The sequence below is a fragment of the Prunus dulcis genome, chromosome 8 (genome assembly GCF_902201215.1).
Source record: "Prunus dulcis chromosome 8, ALMONDv2, whole genome shotgun sequence".
In the NCBI taxonomy this organism is placed as follows: Eukaryota; Viridiplantae; Streptophyta; class Magnoliopsida; order Rosales; family Rosaceae; genus Prunus; species Prunus dulcis.
The window spans coordinates 4,461,813-4,483,017 of NC_047657.1; the positions used below are offsets into that span (position 1 = coordinate 4,461,813).

A 21,205-nucleotide genomic window follows, 5' to 3' on the forward strand; every position below is an offset into this window, starting at 1 on the left:
TACCCTTCAAGTGTATAATGTTTTCGGATCCTAATCATACTGTGCATGGTAATTTGTACTTGGAAAATGTCCTGTAGGGTTGATTGTTGAATGCCCAAATAGTTTCGGGGGTGTAGTCCATTTAGATTTATACATTTGTAAAGGCTTTTTATAAGTGATAACTTTTACAGGATTGACTGATTTCATGGATTTCAAATAATTAAATGACACCTTGCAGATATGTTTTGACCAAACAAAGTTTAATGTCCTCTATACTCCAGAGAGATTATTGTGTATATGATACACAACATGGTTGTGTATATGATTAATATCATTTGTCCATTTGGTAGATATTTAGTTATATACTCATTCTTAGCACTAGTGATATAAATAAATAAAACTTTCCACTATTTAATTTCTAAAAACAAACTTTTTGAAAAAAAAAACCAAAAAATGACAGTTGGCCTTACTGAATTTAATTTTAATTATTAAATTACTTTGATACCTTATTTAGGGTTTTGAGTTTTTTTTTTTAATAAAGATTTTGGACTTAAGCTTGTTTTAAAAAATCGATGACAGTTTTGTAATTTATAGAAAGCTCAAAGCCTCTTTGTTATGTTGTAAATAGGCTTTGGATGTGTTTCTAAAGTCTATTGAATGTGGATTTTTTTTTTAAAATAATTTGGATCCCTATATTGAGTATAATAGTGAACCACCCAAACCATTTCCATACCTTTATAATTTCCTACATATATATATATATATATATATATATATATATATTTTGCTTTGAAAAATAATTTAGAATTAGTTTTAGCTAGACGAGAAAAGAAAGGAACCAATTGTAAGGCATGATCAATACAGCCAAGGAAAACCAGAAAGAAGACTGCACAAAATCTTGCTTCTTGTATAAGCTAGCAACTTTGATTGCTGTCGAAATTATATTTGGGTATCATAAAATGATCCTTCGGATCGTCCTTGCAGCAGCACGAGAAATTAATCTTCCTGTGAGATCGGCTGGCAGATTAAGTAACTGCTGCTGTGATTCTGGTGGGAGCTGCCAAAGTATGAACATATAAAGTTGTAATCAGCATAAATGCAAAATGCAGAATGCAGTCCAAACATTAACAAAGTACAAAGAACTAGTAATCAGAAAAGAAAGATAATTTGCACATTATAAAAAGTACAAGTGTATAAGGTTTAATCCTAGGTTTGATTCCCCCACAAAAAAAAATTATATACTGATTGTGACAGAGAAAAGCTACAACCGGTAGAAAACAAAAAATAACAATTGCATATGGACAATAGGCACAGAAGATGCTTGCCATATATTACAGAAAAGAGATGGTTCTTTCCCGACAGTGCATGCACCAAAACATCATCTAAGCAAACTTTTTAGCTCACAAGTCCCGACCCCATCTCAAGCACACCTCCTAGGCCCCTGCCCCCGCCCATTAAACCCCAAGTTTCAATCCTGGCTTCGCCACTGGTGATCAAAAGGTATAATCTGTTTCCCACACTGGTAGGAAACTTCTATAAGGACCACAAATTCCCACAAAATTCCCCAGTTCGTCTATGCAGAAGTGTCAACTTCTGACCAAAAGGTATAATCATCATTAAATTAATAAAAACATACATTGCTGGAAAATTTAAACAACTCTTCAACAACTGGACGACTAGTCAATTGCATAAATTAGGGCCAAATTCCTAGTCAAACCTATTCTGTGAAGACTACTCAGTTAATGCCACGAAATAACAACCATACCTTCTAGGAACGCTGTCATAACCTTTTAAATCTGAAATCTTGAAGAGAAGTGAATGGCCATATGGATCCAAACACTACAGTTTTGGAAATCCAAAGCTACCAAGTACTCATTCCAGAACTAGCATGCCAAAATATGTAATTGATAATGTTCAAACATAAATGCGATCCTTACCTCAGAAATAACAGAAAGGATAGGTAGAATGTCTTGAATGGATGCAAGCTGATTGAATACTAATGATGCTTCCTCCAAGTTCATTTGTTGATTATTGTATGGGATATCCTCTTTAATTACCTTCAAGGCCAAAGTTGAGAATTATCAGTAAATAGAAACATTAAGATTACACACAATCTGAAAAAGTTATATCCTTCACTACAATGTGTACGTGACAATTAATAACAAAACATAATACTCACACTATAAAATGAAATTATTGCAACAAACTCGCCTATACCATAGAACACTTCAAGTCTCAAATGCAAGATAACTTTCTGATCATAGAAAACTAGGTGTCATCTTCAAATGTGATCTTCCATTTAATGAGGTTCCAATTCACAAATGGGTGGTTCTAGTAATCTTCCCCTTATTTGTAAAATTTTTAATGCAAATTTACCCTTAACAAAACAAAATGAAGAGCAAACAATTTATATAGAAAAAGATAAAGGACTTTCCAGCTGCCATTCCTCTATACACTCCTGGCACCTCTATCAATGGTGCTGGAGGCAACAACCCCTCTGCATCCTCTAGCTTTCTGTGGCCAGGCCATTTTTTTTAATGCCAAAAAATTAGGGGTAAAACAGTAACTTCATTACATGTATCCATTTAAAGGGAACTAACTGAGAAAATATGGGTGGTCCAAACTCTACATAGAACCATCACCTTATTTATAACTGTCCTCATCAAAAAAATTAAGAGGAAGAATGACTTTTTCAAAATGCAAAATTAAGCTTTCAAAGTGTTTAGTGTTCATGAACATGCAACTTGTCTTGCAAATACTTTCTCCATCTTTTCCAATCCAAAAAACTACTCTTCTTTATCACAGGGATATCATCTCAGAGAATATTATTATTATAATTATTGAAATCATTTGAATGGCCACAACATTCACATTTGCGCAAAGCATATAAAGCCAAAGACTTTAAAGAAAAATAAAAACAAAACCTAAGCACCAATCAATGCACTTCCAATACTCAAAATTATACCTGTCAATATATATATTTTTGCAGTTTGTCACAGAAGAAAACTGCTTTGAAAACAAAAGAAACCATTGGTCCAAAAAAAGGAAAAAAGTGTCGCTAAATTCATTCAGATGAAAACAGAGATATACCAACCTAGACTCAACATACTTGCCACTCATAGTTCTAAACTACCATGAGAAGGTTCACAGGAAAAGCCTAAGCCATACCACAACCAGAAAATCAAGCCCTTTATTTAGCCCTTTCAAAGAAATATTATGTGCATTTAGCCCTTTCGTCTTTCCCTCCCTTTATTCTTTCCCACTGATATTATTCATCACTACACCAAACAAGCTTAAAACTCTTACTGCTTTGGAGTTTTCAATTCCTTGAAGCCCTGACAGTAACAGCAGAAGGCGATGTAGTGTTCTTAAGTTGATTTTGTCTTCATTAGTCATTGTTGAGAATGAAAAAGTAGAAGTGAATGGTATGCTTGCAGTTGCCAGAGTAGTAATAGAATCCAAGGTTGCCAGCCCAAGTGCATCCAATCCCTGAGTTCAATTGAGGAATCAAATAGAAAAGAAATACCAAAAACAATAATAAGAAGAGCAAGAATAATAAGTACAATAATAACTACAATAACCGCATGCCCAAGGCATTTTGACAAATTCAACCATATCTCTGATGCCATATGCGAAACTCAGGGATTACAATGATGAAATAGTTTATCTCTTTCATCAAGGCCAATCATTTAATTGTTGCAGGGGAATTAAACATGTGTCATAGGATGGGCAACAGATACGTCTTAGTTTGTGTAAACTGCAATCATTCAGCCATTTTCAAATTTTGAAATCCAGTGGACCTTGACAGGGAACATGTGATACACGTTTTTAATTCACAATCCAGATGTTGGGTTATAACTGTGTAACAATAGAGATCTATTCTATGAAGTCCATGCGTTAATATATCATTGAAGACTCATTTTACCCCTAACATTCTAAGTGGTTTTATGCCGCACTGTAAAGGCATATTAAATTGAACACTGTATTAACTTATAAGTTGAAATTTGATAGTCCCCGACAAACAATAATCTTCTGTAGAACAAACTTCGCTCCGTGTAAATAATTAACAATTCCATCTCTTATAGTCTTAAGATTTTTTTTTTCTCATCAGAAAAATATATTTACGGGGAAACTAGTAATTCTATTATTTAATACATTTTATCCATCAAGGTTCAATTCTGTTTTTATTTTTAATGAATTAGTTGGGGGGAAACCCCAACACACAGTAACTACTTAAGGTTCAATTATTAACGGCTCTAATGTAAAGGTAAAACCTTCCAAACAAAACAAAATATGTTTCAGATATTAAAAAATACAGACTGCAGTTACATTTCTGTTATGTTGGTTAATTAAAATTGTACTTTTCTACTATCACCATTCCTAATATGGGTTATAACTAAAATAACAAGCATAAGCACAATGATTCTACCTTCGCAAATTCTTGAAGAAGTATATCCCTCACAAATGCACCCTGAAATGACATTACAAATAAAGTAAGATTTGACATTGATTTTATGATCTGGCTGCCCAGATTGAAGATGAAAAGGAAATAAGACACATGCAAATTCTTACCTTCTCTGCCAACATAAAAGAAAGGATTTGCTTGATAACTACCCTCTCATCTTCTTGTTTTCTTAATAAAGCCTTCTCTGTTCTGGCACGGAGGGCCTGCCACAAAAGAGTAATTAAAATTAATTCAATGACAACAACTGTACCGAAATTCGAGATAACTAAGATGTTAGTGTGAACTAAAAATGCATCATGTATCTAACTCACATTCCATTATAAATACATGTTTCACAAGAAAAAGACCAGAGGACACGCATCAAGAAAGAAATAGTTATTACCTCTGAAAGTAGAGACTCTAGACGATCAATTTTGAAAATGCCTTCCTGATAAGACATCATCTAGGAATCAAGATTGTGGTATGATGAAGAATATACAATGAGCGAAAAAATAGAAAGAAACAGTACTACTCCTCATATAGAAAAAATTTTAAAAATTGTATTGGAGCTTTACCTCATAAAGAAGGGCATGCAGGGAAGACTTGAGCTCTGGTGAGCTATCAGTTAGTACTTTTCTAGCAATCCATGGGTACGTACTACCTAAAACTTTGTAATCTGGGTTGGTGCCGATGGCGACGCCTTCCAATACAGCAAGGCTTAGAACCATAAACAAACGTATTAGAAGACAACAGATAGCACAAGTATTTAACATTTGGCAGAAACTAAATTGATGGAAAGTTCTAAGAATTTTCAGATTTAACATTAGATGATGCTAGACTAATTGTCTTCGTAGATAAATTGTCTCGTGGAAAGTCTAGAGATGTGCAGTGTTGGTTTCTATATGTATTGTTTGGTTGGAAAGACATAACTTCTTTGATGATAAGGTTAAGTAAGCGGAAGTAAGTGGATTTCATTTGTGACAGAATTAGTTTTTTACATTCTCTTTGGGTGTCATTATCAGAGGACTAACCAGGTAATAAATATTATTTAACAAATTGAGAAGCTATATACGAATAAACAAAATATCAAAAATAAATAACAGTACATGAGGTCCATTTTATATTTTTGGAAACACAAAACTACCTTCGAATGACAAGAGAAAAATAAGAAGGTATACGGAATTTGAACTTGTACCTGCAACAAACAAAGAAAATATCAGACAATTCATTGATGAACAATTATATATAAAGCTCAAGAGAGTGAACATGTCAACTTCAATATAGCAGTACATACTTCCAATCTTCAGGAAATGTGAACGAGAAGTGAAAACATATGCACACTTTCCATGTGGAAAAAGTTAAAATGCAAATAATCAAGTGGTTTGATATAAGACAGATTTCTTGGATATCAAAAGAAGAGAAATAGACGACACAATGTTCAACGTGACCTGGCACAACAGTGACTGCACCAATAATATGAGAGAAATTCCACGAAGACAATTATTACAAAAATTGCTTTATAAGTTCAATTTAAACTTACATTTTTCATACATTGAAAACCCCTAAAAAAGCTGTGTCTTCATCCTAGTGTGGGTGAAAAGCAACAGTCTTATGGACTTGGGAGGACTTTGTTTCCCAAGAAGCGAAGGAAAAATATGAGGAAGATGATAATGATGATAACGACGAGGATGAAGATGTGGATGCCACTGAAATTGATTTTTCATTTAATGTTGTGGATGAGGGAATATAAGTCATGAAATTGTGAAATCAATGGCCTAAAAATATATGATGAATCCACACAAGCTCTAGCATTGGCAACCTTAAAATGTTAACTGAGAAACAAAGGATGGCGGCACATTAAAGTTTGCAAATTTATAAATCTTATCTTCCAAGTGGATCAAAATGAAACAGGAAACACCTTACATGGTGGTTCCTAAATCTCCTAAGAGGTCTCCAAAGCTAATATTTCGCACTCCTTTGGCAACAGCATTCTGAAAGACACCTACAGACACAAACAATGCTGGTGGCATCAGACCAGTTCATGGAGCCCTTCCACAGAAAGAAGTCCCGACTTTTAATTACAAGACATCAGACAAACTAAGTCCTTAGGTTCATGTAAACACAAAGAGGAACCTGTTAAAGCCTTTGTAACAGCTTCCTTGTCTGCAGTTGGTGGAATAAGCCTGCAGAGTTTGTAAAAGAATTAACAAAATAACTTCCAGCAATGTCAATTAACATAACCTGTGCATCAACTGAAAGAAATGGAAAACATAATACCCAAGAGTAACAAAGTCCTTAGCCAAAGCACCAAAATCACGGTTTACAAGATGGAGGCAAGCTTCAATGAATCCATTGCGGAGTTCTTGTTTAAATTCACCCATCATACCAAAATCTGATTGTGGAACCATGTAAGTTAATAGAGGTTAATAAAATAAATCAACACATTAATTGGAATTCAACCCATTAAGCAGCAAAGAGTAAATTTATCTCCATCGTGTCTTTGCGGCGTCTTTTCTTTCTTACCTTGAACTATGTAAATCTTTGTTCACAGTCAAATTTGAACAGTCCACCAGTTCCAATTTGGATATAAATATCTATACAAATCTTTGTTCAACGCCGCTTCTATTTAATATCTAGATGGGCCTATTTTTAATAAACCTCATTACTTGAAACTTTATATTTTGGCAATCTTGCTCTAATTCCCTTATTCTGTTGTATTTTTTTGGTGGCTTTCTTTTGTTTTTCAGACACATTCGTTTCGTACACTGTCCTTCATAAGTTATTCTCTAAAATCACCATAGCAACTAGCATTTATTATCCCTCAACCACACATTCACATATGTTATGCACAAACAAAATGTAAAGTTAACCTCACACGTGAGCAAGCCTAGTACCTAAATAGGCAAGTTTCCCATCATATGTACGAAGAAGGTTTCCAGGGTGTGGATCTGCATGATAGAATCCATATTCCAGAAGTTGATTGAATGAGCAGTAAGTCCCAACCTATTCAGCACCAAGAAGCAGGCATTTTATTAAGCTCTTCGGCAAGGTAAAAATTAAACATAAAAAGTAAAGACTTCAACAGGTCGATTTTTGAGGAATGGTGAAACTGAAATTAGTTTAGCGCATGACCTCAACCATGTAAAGATCATTTACTTCTGACAGCTTCTGCCCCTAGAATACAAGTAAACAGAGAAAATATAAGCAGAAACATACAGACATACTAAACGGCACATAAAAATACATCTTTAAGAAAAGTAATTTCTATTTCCTAGTACTTAAGTCATATATATCCACATATATCCACCACTTTCAATTCTTATGATTTAAGTGCGCAACAAATTACAAACAAAATTTTAATCTTGTTTAGTTGCAATATCTCATACACCTTTCAATTCTATCTTGGGTCCAATTGGAATTCTGATTATCACATTTGTGCACTCCAATTAAATGTGATAATTAAAGGAGAATGGTCAGGAAGCCACTGGAAGTTGTTCTTTATAGAGCTGGTCCCATAGCATGTTATAAACAAAACCAAGACAAACGCAATAGCAAATACCTCCACCCATTCCATCACAAGCACCCTACGAGTTGTGTAATCCAGATACATTTCTGGAACCAAAACATCAGGTATACCACCATATAGCTTTCTGATCAAGCGCAGAGGACCACAGTTAGAACATTAATTTTGTAATCAAGCTCAATGTGAAACATACACCTCATAACAATTGGAAAAGGATATAAAGTTTCAATGACATGAAAGAAAACGGGAGGTGATACATTGAAATTTTATGATAATACAGTGCCCTATAGGCAGAAAGCGTGTCAAACTATGGTAAGGTCAAAGTCAAAGAATGTTACTGCAAATGAAACAAGTTGTCATCTTTAAAAGTCAAAGGATTTTGCTTTTCAAATTGAAGCTTTTAGTTGATCACGAGGCAATTCAAAGTAACTTCCTTGCATGGTGTGTAAAGTAAACATTGCCAGAGACTGAAAAGGGGTACCTTCCATTAGGTAACTAATAAACTTAGGCCTTCAATGAAATAAAATAGAAAGCTTCATTTATGTAAGGAAAAGCAAGAGAATCTTATTGGGGAGAGAGAGAGAGAGAGAGAGATGACAAATAGGCTATAATTTGACATGTGAGGTAGTATAAATTTAAGATTGATCTCTGAGTCCCATCTACCCAAGTACCAAGTGTTTAGGATCTCCCACCATGTAAGAATATAGCAGAAGAACCAACTCTGATACCAAAACTGATGTAGTAGAAGAATGAGTTAAAGGAATATAAGAGAGATCCAGACTCACTCAAGCCTATGGAATCCCACCAAATGTTTACTGGAATCACTACAATAGAAATTAGAAAAATTACGGAATCGCACCAGCCTTGGACTCACTCCGAGTCAACCCAAACTTTTCAAACGAACAGGAAATCACAAGAACTTTCACTAACTTTTACTAAAGCTTGCTAAGTGCCCCTTTTATAGGCTCATTGGTACATAAATCTGAAAAAAGCCGCATTAATACACTTTGAAATTCTAAGAACATAATCTATCACACTTAATACACTAATCATGTGACGTCAATGAACCTCAAATGTATGTGTAAATTGCATTTATTACACAAAAATTCTAAAAACATAATCTATCCCACCTACTACACTAATCATGTGAATTCAATGAACCTCAAATGTATGTGTAAATTGCACTTATCACACAAAAGAGTACCCATAATTATATGCTTGTTCTTGGATGGGCTTTATTTATTATCCTTAGAACTTAGTTCCTACAACACTATCAATCATTAAGATTACGTAAGTTTTGAATCCCTCCACTTACCTGAATTTGAGACCATTATTTGCTTCTGTCCTGTAGTCCATCTCCTGCATTCAATGTGATTTACCTGTATTCAATTTGAAGTTCTAAGAATAAACCTTATACAACCAAAAAGGATATCTTAGATAACAGAAAGATGTTCAGGGAATTAAAAAAAGGAAAGGAAATGTGAGCAAGTAGGCATAATAACACATGACAAACAAAGTATCACATTCAAGGGATGCTGCTGAAAATTTCGGTGCAGTTCAGACAAATTTTTCACATGATGCAAATTTGTCCATTCATGCTAATAATGTCACTGCAGCATGTTTCTGGCAAGAGTATATTTGTAGTTGAATCGTGAGTTTTGAAGATGTTATGAGCATAAAAATAATGCCTATCTTCTTTTCAAAATGATAATAATAATAATAATGCTTAACCCACATTCCAACAGCTTAAGCTTTTGAAACAATGGTAAACTCAAATATCATGTCTGAGAGCATCCACAATGATGCTCTCTATTTCTTAGCTAAAATTTAGCTGAAAATATAAGAAAGCTATTTTAGGAGCTCTCTAAAAAATTTCAACTCCAACCATACTCCCTAATTTGGAGAGTCATAAATGCTATAACTCTTTTTTGATTGGTCCATCTGTATTAAAAAATAAAATAAAAAATAGTTAGCATTAAATAAAAGTTTGAAATACTCATTAAATAAAGCAGCATTAAATTATAGGGAGCCACTAGGGGTCCTTTCTCTCTCCTCAGATTTAGGAGCTCCTAGAGGACTCCCTATTTTAGGAGGTGGATAGGGAGCATGGTTGGAGTTACATTTTTATGATTCCACCCTAAAATTTGTCTAAGGAGGTGGTTTAGGGAGCCCATTGTGGATGCTCTGAGTGCAACATCCTGAGTTCACATCGATAAAACTGCAATCTCGCAATTTACACTGAGTTCCACATTTTGGGCCCTCTAGAGGTGAGAGAGACCCTCAAGTGATAGGGGCGTTAGAATATAAAAATAACACGTGGTCCACATTCTAATTGTCATAGTTTGAAAATATTAATTTGCCACATTCTAACAGTTAATCTTTAGGAAATAGTGGTAAACCAAGAAAAGTTATCCAAAGACATCCATTATTTGTGTATGCTATAGTCACTTCAATGAGAAAGCATATAAACAAAAACAAAGAGGAAAAACGAAAATAAAAATACTTGTTCGGTATCTGGTTGCTAGTATACTTTATTTTTCTTTTTCATATCTTTTGATCAGATGTCAACAGTGATAACATATACTTTGAAACATCAAAGTCCATAAGGTGCATAAAGGGATAAATACATACCCGAAAGAGACTTGATGCCCATTCATCAACAACTGCCTGCATGTGAAGGTCATAAAAATCAAAAAGGCATAAAAGAACAATATAAAGAAAAAATATGCACATACACAGAGCGACCATACATTGATAAGTACTAATGTTTCTCATAGACATACCTCATAGAATAACTCTGGGATGGGTGCATAAATTTTCTTCTCATTCACACTAACTAGAGGGTGATGCAATACTAAGTTACATGCTGCAACATTACCTGAAGATCAGTGTTTAATTTTCTTATTCTCCTAAGTAGACCTGCTAGGGAACGCAAGATCAATATGTCTAAGGAAATAGCGGCTTGTACTCCGGGCCTTTGCACTTTGACTGCAACAACCTGTCCTGTACGACGAAGCCTAGCTTGATAAACCTAACATCACAGAGAGAGAGAGAGAGAGAGAGAGAGAGATGAATTTGGACCGTCAAGATAAAAAAGGATGCCGAAAGTTAAGTTACATGGTCATGAACAAAGCATAAACAAATAAGACCTGTCCAAGGGAAGCCGCAGCTACAGGTTCGAGTGAGATCTCTGAAAAAAGCTCTTCTATTGGTAAACCTAGTTCTTGTTCTATTGTATTTATAGCAACTTCTGTAGAAAATGGAGATATTCGATCTTGCAACAGTGAGAGCTCATCCAAATATGATGGTGGTATCAAGTCCTTAAAAAGGAAAAAGAAAAAATTAATAGGATAACCAAAGCAACGGCTGAGGTAGACCCAGAAATCTTACATTTTGGAAAAGAACAAACTAAATTTTATGACTATCTTTTACCAATAGAACAAGAACTAGGTTATCTCCAAAAATATCCAAAAATACACATGAAGCCTTGAAAACATTAATTTTGGGAAAGTGCACTATATAAATTAAAAAGTGAGGGCAGAACATCCCAACGCATATATGTAACTCTGCACTGCTGCATGTCATGAATATGTAGAGTTATTGAACCAAGGTAAGAAGACAACTTCAAAAAAAAAAAAAAAACCACTTCCAATATAATACATCAAATGCAAAACTTCATAATCTTTTATATTTATCTTGTGCCTCCATTATTAGTACTAGCCAAACTCGTAAGCTGGATCTAAATTCAGACTTTCGATGAAACAATTCCACATAATTTTAAACATGATGTCAATAATATCAACTGCACTGCCTGCCTACCTGTATTGTGTTGCAAAGCCCCTATATCTTTCACTAGTACATTAATGCAGAAGAAGTGAAAACAAGAACAAAAATTCCAGAATTCACTAAAAACAGATAAAAAGGGAGAAGGCCCCTCCTAATTGAATAAAAATTCCACCAGGAATGACTAATGACTAATGAGCACTAGTCAGACTCTTACACAAGCAATAGCCAAAAGTGTGGACAGACATTATAGTACATGCACGGAATGCTTTCTGCATAAAAAAGGAAATGTAGTTTGGGACTATCAATACCCAACTAGAGAAATATGCACAAACCATCATATTTTGATGACTGAAATGTCTAAAACCTTTAATTTCTTTTTTTCTTTTTTAAGGAAGAGCACGCTTTAATCAGAAAGATTCAACTTACAGGTCGAGATGAGATGGCCTGAGCAATTTTGATATATGCCTATAAGATTGAAAAAAATAATAATAATAAGAATTAACTAACAACTAGCTTAAGCACAAAACAATAATACAAATAATCAACAATTGTAAGCAATTCAATAATGAAATGCATAAAAAGAGAGAAACAAGCATAACGCACCGGTCCAAGTTCCAGCAGTACTTGCCGAAGCTCTGCAGCTCTGACCTGCAAGCAAACGTATAAATCAACCATTTCCATTGCATACTATTAAAAATTAATAAATACCCAAAAGTTTCGCAATTTCATTTCAGAACAGAGCAGAATTAAAGATTGACCTCGAACATTTGGTCAGAGCGCTCCATTAGGTTATCAATGTAGCGAAACGCGAACCACTTTCCAAAGGTGAGACCAGTCTGGAAGAGCCGGCGAAGAAGAATCAGCGGCCTCCGCCTGTAAATGGCGCCAATTTTGGAGATGTCATAGTCTTCTATGGAGTTGGCATCGGAGTTACTGAGCTCGAAGAGGTAGCCCGACTTATTCGTGAAGGCGTCGACTTCGACGAGGTCGTTTCCGGCGGCGCATCGGAAAAGAGAGCGGCGACGACGAGGACGGGGGCGAGGGGAGGAGGAGGAAGAGAATAATCGGAGGTGTATGGGTGTGGTAGTGGAAAGGTAGGAGGAGGAGAGAGGAGGTGAGGGAAGGCGAAGAAGCATTGTTTTTTGGAGGGGAAGTGAAGAAGTGAAGGAGAAATGTGAGTTTGGGAATTGGAATTTGAAAGGAGGTGTTTGTTGAATTTCAACCATTCATGTCATGCAAGTAATGCTCATGCTTTGTGTATGAACGAATGTTGAGTGTTGTTGTCTCGTCTCCAAGTGAACGTTGCATTTGCGTGGCCGTTTTGGTTTTTTGGATGAGGGTCTTTTTGTGGTCCATAACCCATAATCTCAAAACTCTCTAAGAGAAAAACAAAAAGGGGTGTATTCAACTAAGACTTTAAAAGAGTTCAAAAATTTAGGTGTATTTAATTAAGATTTTAACCTTTCGTTTGAACGAGGGAAAATAACTCAAAATTGAGCTAAAAGTCAGAAATTGAAGAGGAGAAATTGACATTCCCTTGTTTAGTAACTTAAGTGTAGAATTTATTAAATGATAAGGAAAAAAACTGTGGAAATTGGGACATCAAATTCCCAAGTTTAATATCCACCAATATAGGTGTCATTCCACAATTTTTATGGTGCCATTTACAAAATTCCGTCATTTACAAAATTGACATACATAAATCCAAACACTGAAATATTTGCTAGAAATTGAAATGATGGAAATCTAAATTCTTTCATTTTAGAATTCCATATAATTTTCAATAACTTCATCCAAACATAGGAGTTTGTAAAATTTAGTTGTATTCAATTTTTAAAAAATACATCGAAATCTAGGTGTATTCAAAAAGTTATTTATTTTGAAGGAATTAATTATTTGCCCAATTTCGTTAGAATTTAAAGTGGTAAGTATAAATAGAAAAAGCCTTGACAAATCTTATATCAACCCTATAAATTTTGAACATGCTTTCCAAAACATGCATTTTTGTAAAGTGGAGGTAAAAAAAAATTTCTTTTTTTCTACGCTTTCATATTTGTATTATCTTTTGATACCCTATCCTATGGTTGATAGTCTTTGAATAGTTGTTGTCTCTGTACATATATCCATGTACAGAAGCATCCCAATTATTTTTTCTACTTTTCCTTCTTCTGTTTTTATGTTTTTATTTTTTTATTTTGGTCGTGAATAACCATGGCTTCGTTTTCTGCATAGTACATATATGATGGCAAACCATGGCTAGATATATAGATTACTAATTACGAACTAGGTATATATATATATATATATAGAGAGAGAGAGAGAGAGAGAGCTAGGTGTACATATATATATAGAGAGAGAGAGAGAAAGCAAACCATGGCGTCGTTTTCTGTACATTATTTCATATAGCAAGCAAACCTTTTTACTTTCTTTTTTTTTTTGGTTATGCCTTTTCCATCTTTATTTATTTGTTAGTTGTTGTTATTCGGTATTTGTTTTTATGTACAATATATATATATATATATGATAGCAACAAATATATATAATATTTGACCTTCTTTATCAATCTACAATGTGTGTATATATATAGTCCACGCCATAAGGTAAAAATAATCTTCTGTTTTTTTTTTTTTTTATGAACTAATTAAATATTGTATGTATTATCTAGTAACATTATAAATGAGAGATTTATAAGGAAAAGGAAAAACACCTTATAATCTATGAACCTCGAAAGAGAGCAATATGTTGTTAGAACTAATAGTTGATGTTGCCAACCGTGGATGGCGCGATTCTAATGGTTTGCTAAGCAAACAAATAGTAGAAAGTAAGATACTTCATGTTCCTAATGAAAAATGCGTTCCTTCAAATATTACCTGAAGAGCACTCAGAATGGATACTATACAAAACATATGTTCTTTTTTATTTTATTTTTGATGTATAATGTTTGAACGTTGTGTATTTGTAAATGTACTTTTCTATTTTGAAAATATGAAAAAACGATAAACATCCCAAAAAAAAAAAACTTTAGAAATCTACTCAACGCTTTTAAAATCTATGAAAAAACTCTAACAAACACCATTCAAATCAATTCAAGAATTCAGTCAAACTCTATGTGGAGTTTATACAAATCAGTTGAAATATATTGAACTCTATAAACTTAATAACTCCATTGAACTCTTTTAAAATCTTAAATGAATACACTCTCCTAAAAAAGAAAATATTCATAGTTGACATCACACCCAGTCGGATCGCACAAATCAGCCGATTTTAACTGTAATTGACGGTTTGATTTGGTTGATTTTGTATTTGGTTTGAGAAGGACGTGTTCTCTATAAACAAGGGCAGTCCATTGATTTTGGATAAATTAAAAAAATGAGACCCTTCATGTTCAATATTTACCTTATTTTGAACAAAAATTGAAATTAAAAATTTCAAGCTTAGGTGTTAAGTTTGTTTGTTTATGTGAAATAGGCCCATTATATGAAAAGTAAAGAAAAAAATCCCGAATTTTTTTTAGAATCAAGCCCAAAATGACAGGACTCGATCTAAATTCTGCTTTGGAATTCGTGTCGGACCCTGTGTGTGTCCGACACTTGGCGAATGTCGAGCACAATTGACCTATTTGCCCTTCTAATGTATTTTGACCTTGACTCCTACCGAAAATTCGGCAGAGTTTTCCCTGTAATTTGCTCAATCCCAAAATTTTCACCTGTCAAAACGAGCATATATAACTATACAACCAACTGCCAGTACTTCAATATACATGCCAATAGTTCCATTTTCAATCTAGGGCAATATACCAGAGCAATTCTAATAGTTTACAGATGAGTTAATCCTTTTACAAAACAACACTTTTGTAACAAGAAGGCGCGGAAGACAAAATGGCCCGGTGGTGGATTTCCTGTGCACGCTACAGCCTGGGGGCGCAAAACATTCGAAAAATGTGAGTGAACAAAAATAATGGTTCAGAAAATAGCATTAGAATATACTAACCCCCACTGTAAACATAGTTAAGTAAAACTGAATATCTAAAACTACCTTGGAAGCATATTAAAACCAAGGCATTCATATATTTATGCAAATCATACTCAAGATCCATAAAACTCGCATAAAAGCACTGTAATCAATTTAAAACTACCACCTAGGTGTACCCCTGTAATTCCGTCAATTCCTGATATCCGTCAATTCCCCTGACAGGTCTCGGTGATACAAAGTCAACCCGAGCTTCAAACTGGCAAGATTCAGGGGACCGTAGTCAGCCTGATCGGCAAACTGGCAGGATTCAAGGGACCGTGGTCAGCTTGATCCGCAATCCTGGCTCTCAAGGTTCGGGCGTCCCCGAAACTCGTGAGGCAAATGTCAAGTGCACTGACAAACTGATAGCAAACTGGATGTCTGTGGATATCGTCATATCCGAAGGCAACATGTACTGAAAACAAACTGTTTCTGTAACTGGGTACCCACAGTGGTTTCGGAAAATATAAAATTTCTGAGAAAATATAAAATTTATGGAAGATCTGATAAATAACTGAGTTTTTATTAAATCAAGAACTCTGCTGCTATAAGAAAATATAAGGTTTCTGAAAAATCTGAAAAATAATTGAATTTGTGTTAAATCTGGAACTATGCTGCCATTTTATCTGATATAAATCTCAAACTCTGCTTTCTATAAATCTTTAGCATATTCAACTAAGCAGCACAAAAATAAAGATATTTAACTTCAACAAAGCATACTAGGAACAATCACAATCAATAAAACTTATTCAAGATCAAATAAGGAAATTTATTTGCATAAAATCATTTATAAAAGAAAAGTCCACTCACTCCTGGTCCGAGCTAACTAGACCTTCTGAAGGTCTCTCATGCGGGTCTGCCTGGTCCCGGGTGCCTGGGTAAACCATCATGAATATTTAATTAATAAAACTGCTCGGTATAAGTATTTCAGTAAAACCCTGACCCCCGACTCCTAGGAGTGCGTGCACTAACTTTAAAGTCATTTTCTACCCACTTAGGCATTTCAGATGTTTAGAACTGCTTGAAAAGACCCGAGACTTCATTAAGTGATAAACTTCCATATTCCTGCCAGCGCCGGTCGTGTCGCAGGCGGGGAATGGTCGGGGAAGGAAGGGGAGACGGCGGCGGTCCGAACGCGACCGGTCCCGTGGCCGGTAGTGCCCCGTGGCGGGGCCGGCGATCCCTGGAAGGCGACGGAGCGGCTGGAACGGGAGAGGAGAGAGAGAGAAGGAAACTGAGGGAGAAGAGAGAGAGAAGAGATAAAAATCTGATTTTTGTCCAAATTACCGTTTTTCCCTTTATGGTATTTTAACCGTATTTTCTTCGTTACAGCTCCGATTCGAGTCCACTCCGTGTCTACGGACTCGTTTCATCGTGCCCTACGCAATGGCGTAAGTGGAATTGTCAAATTCCTTTTCGATCAAAAAGTCAACTTTTTCTCAATAAAATATTCCGATGGCAAAATTGTCTTTTCTCAAAATAAATTACTAATTAAATAAGAATTTTTGTTTTGGGTTATTACACAAAAAAACATCACTTACATACATAAAAGACATATTTTACTACCGTATCAATTGAGCTAAAAGGTGTATTTTTTTTGAGGGCCTTGCATCGTTGCCCGATTATCTGATTAAAAATGGACAAAACTATTGTAACTGATTAAAAATAAGTTAAATCAGTTAATTTTGGACGGATTAAATTGGATCTTGAACCTGACGGATTAAATTGGATCTTGAACCTGAACACCGTACATGAGTTTTAGCTTTTAGCTTTTAGAATGTTAGATTTCAAAATTAGAAAATGGCGCATCTTTGTACCGAATGATAACAGACTCTAGAATCGGACATATAACTACTAGCTAAATTATTAACCAAATGGCCAACAATTGGCTGGATTTGTCTTTCCTTTTTTACTTGTCACTGGATTTCTCTGAGATAAGTTTCATGCTTTCATGTGGCTGATTTGGTGTTTATTTATTGTTGTTGGAGAAATGTTTTAAGTTTGAGGTCGAAGCCTTCAACATAGGCTGAGTTTCAGGTGCCAAGAATTTGTTGTATTTTACTTTATGATGGATTCTTTGCAATTCAGTTAGCGTGACATAAAAAATAAAAAAATAAAAAAATAAAAAATAAATAAAAGTTCGTAGTAGATGGAAAATATCCTTCTCAAAGTGAAAGCCTCAATGTCTTTCAATTCACCGATACCGATACTTCGTGCAGAAGCTCGAGTGCAGAGAGTAACTACAAACCCTTGTACAAACTTATACTTACGTTTCTAGGATACACCAACATATAATAAAACACACAAAAAAACTTTATCCATTTCGACTATAAAAAAAAGCCCTTAATTCTATAAGAGAGCTCACTAGGCCACATCAATGGTTCTAACATCTTTTGGGTTCTGCTCTGCCACCTTCTCGGAACTGTCACCTTCAGCCCCTCGTTTTCAAGTCCACATTTGATCTTATCCGAGTCAGCATTCTTGGGCAGCCAAAACCGCCTCACGAAACTGCCAAGCTGCCTCTCCACGCGGTGCCACTAGTCTTCAGTCTTCTCCTGCTCCTGAACCCTCTGCCCGCTTATTTGCAACATGTTGCCGTCCTCCACGTGGACCTTCACGTCCTCTTTTTTCACTCCTGCAATTGGAGCACAATCGTAACAGGTCTAGTATAGTATTTGCGAACTCACACCAGGGTGAAACTAGTGCACACAACCCTACTGCACAACCCACTGTAGCCGCTTCTTTTTCTTTCATGTTTTTCTAGCATACATATGCACCAATTTTCTACTCTTTCAAATTTGTTTTAAAAAGAAAAAAAGAAGAAAAAGCAAAATATTTAATGTGAAAAAAATATAGAGATTACCCAAAAAAAAAAAAAAAAAATTTACATAGTAAAGTACTAATACAGCTAAAGCAAACGACTTTGTAATCAAAAGTTGCTTTTGTAGCTTTTGACGGTGTTTGGCAAATCGCAAATAAACCCTAAAAGTTAGGTTTTAAAAAAAAAAAAGCAGAAGTACTCTCAACACAGACCCTTAATAATACGGATGATAATGGATAATCTAGAAAACCTAATTACATGAGAGAGAGAGAGAGAGAGAGAGAGAGAGAGAGAGAGAGAGAGAGAGAGAGAGAGAGAGAGGAATGTCATATATATGTTGATTCATAGAAACTACAAACAAACCAGGAAGATCAGCAACAAAGATGTGAGCGTTGTCGGTCTCACGCCAATCAACATGAGCATTAGCGACAGCAGAGGTTTCATCACCGCCGCCTTGTTGTTCCCAGTCAGATATTCCTAAGCCGAAAGGGTCCCACACTTCAGACCCAAACCACGGCTCAATCCACCCTCCTCCTCCTCCTCCACCTCCTCCTCACCACCACGGCCCCAACATATATGCTTCAGAACGACAACGTTCTTAACCCTCCCTTCACCAAATTTGGATACTGACTGGATTTCTTATTCTCTTTGCTGAAGAAGCTCAAATAATTAGGATATTATTTATAGTAATTTATCTGGAGGAGCTCAACATTTGGAGATTATGGGCATGCATAGGTGTCACAATGTCCTTCCTAGCGGTGTGATGTTGGTGCCACTTGTTTTTTAACATTGCCACGTGCTTCTTCTTCTCTTGCCACGTGTGAGAAAAAAAATGTTAACAAAATAATTAAACTATTTCTTTTTCTGGCTGGAAAAAAAAATAAAAGAGAAAACACTTTTCTATACCAAATTGCATGATGGGCCAACCCGAGATTGCTTACCCGATTGTCCAATTTATCGACTCCTGCTACCTTTGCTAGTGAATCCCCTGCAGTTGCAACTCGATTCGGTGCTAATGGCAATTGTTTAGCAGAAGCCCAACTCAAAATCTTTCCTGACTTGGCGTGCAAGTATGGCAACCTATCAATTAAACCGTCAATATAATCTATAATATATAAAGGCAGGATGCCTTAAAAGTGAAATATTTAAAGTTCTAACAATTGTCATTGGTTAATAAAATACTAAAACATAATACACTTAATTAAACAGGGATAAACCAGTACATTCACAATTTTTAAAATTCAAATAAATAATAAATAAAATTAGAAAAGAACACACACGGTAGTTGTCCATAAAAATGAGTTCAATTTTCCTGTTTCCATTTCTCCTGTTCCCACCTGTTTCTTTTTTATTTTGTTGACATGTGTCCTCACTTAATATGCCACAAAACACTGTTAACTTTGAATCAAATTATTTATAAATAAAAAAAACTCAAAATTGAAGTAAAAGATAAAACGCAGCAGCCACCCACTGGACCTCAACCGCCATCCACCACAACCATCCCACCCCAGTGGCGACAATCCCTTTTTATTTTTATAGATGCAATCATGGAGGCGTTGTTGTCTTTGGATTGCATTGATTTGGGAATAGCCGGGGCATGAAGAATATTTGTGGGACATGTGAAGAACAACTTCCTTCAAGTTTCAATCCTCACTCACACATGAAAAAAAGAGAGTTTTCTTTGACTTAAAGAATCGGATATCCCTCCACCCCGGGAATGTCGAGGCAGAGGACGTGGTGAGGGTCTGGATCTGGTGTGGCGGTGCAAAGAGAGAGAGAGAGAGAGAGAGAGAGAGAGAGAGAGGGCATGTTTGTTGCAATGAATGGACCATAAAAGATGAAGGCATAGTTGTGGATTTGGATATGCTGCCTCGCTGCCTGGGACGGAGAAGATGAAGTGGCCGTGGTTTTGAATAAATTTATTTTAACATTTAATATTTTGTTAGTAAAAATGACACTTAACAGAGTTCACCTTCTGTTAAGTTAGAGGACACATGTCAACAAAATAAGAAGGAAACAGGTTGGGAACAGAAGAAATAAAAACAGGAAAATTGAACTCCATAAAAATATGAGATCATTTTTACTCACTCGTTTAACCGAATGTGTAGTGACAAATCAAACCCATTACAAGATCATTTGAGACACATCTTTACCTTCAAAAAGGTAGTTGGTAGGATTTTGAGGATACCAACAGCAGGTTCCATTTTCTAATGATTCAAGAAACCAACTTCACGATGAAACCGAGTGCAAAGAGACATTAACCCACAAGGTGTCAACATCAGTAGGCTTCAAAGCACCTCTTGAACAAACTCTTTTTTTTTTAAATTATAAACAAAAGGGTCCAACCTTGCATCAGAGAGAAGACTAAATCAATTATCTACATATACAAAACCGGCACACAGATAAAACAATGGCGGAGGAGACAGAGACCCGCGTTGAATATAATAATTTTATTATCCTCCCAATCTTCAACCCATCTACAAATTGTACATCTTTTCGTTGTCCTCTTTGTAGTTTGTATTAACTGGCTTGTACTTTTCTGTTGAAACAAAGATGCTCATGAGTCTCGTCACCAAACACCTCATTAAGATAAGTACAAGAGCCCCATGCCCCCCTCCGAACACACACACACGCGCGCATA

At 35.3% G+C, this 21,205-nt stretch overlaps 1 protein-coding gene and 1 pseudogene across 2 annotated transcripts; both read right to left on the reverse strand.

The window, feature by feature from the left end:
* Positions 1-747: 747 nt before the first annotated feature.
* On the reverse strand, positions 748-13,043 carry LOC117637718 (uncharacterized aarF domain-containing protein kinase At1g71810, chloroplastic). Of its 2 annotated transcripts, XM_034372699.1 has the most exons (21): positions 12,491-13,043; positions 12,336-12,380; positions 12,159-12,197; positions 11,096-11,266; positions 10,825-10,977; positions 10,578-10,613; positions 9,262-9,305; positions 7,983-8,073; positions 7,556-7,597; positions 7,318-7,426; positions 6,701-6,815; positions 6,557-6,606; positions 6,347-6,425; positions 5,568-5,618; positions 4,999-5,140; positions 4,827-4,871; positions 4,552-4,647; positions 4,409-4,450; positions 3,286-3,468; positions 1,917-2,036; positions 748-1,036 (listed from the first exon to the last, which is right to left on the reverse strand). In XM_034372699.1, the coding sequence occupies exons 1-21, from the start codon at positions 12,956-12,958 to the stop codon at positions 932-934; spliced, it is 2,226 nt and encodes a 741-aa protein (XP_034228590.1). In that variant the 5' UTR covers positions 12,959-13,043; the 3' UTR covers positions 748-931. The 2 variants fall into 2 exon arrangements, with proteins under 2 accessions (XP_034228590.1, XP_034228591.1); XM_034372700.1 differs by lacking the exons at positions 11,096-11,266; positions 12,159-12,197 and having other exon boundaries at positions 12,491-13,022.
* A 5,064-nt stretch (positions 13,044-18,107) lies between these two features.
* On the reverse strand, positions 18,108-20,768 carry LOC117638297 (annotated as a pseudogene).
* Between the last annotated feature and the right edge of the window lie 437 nt (positions 20,769-21,205).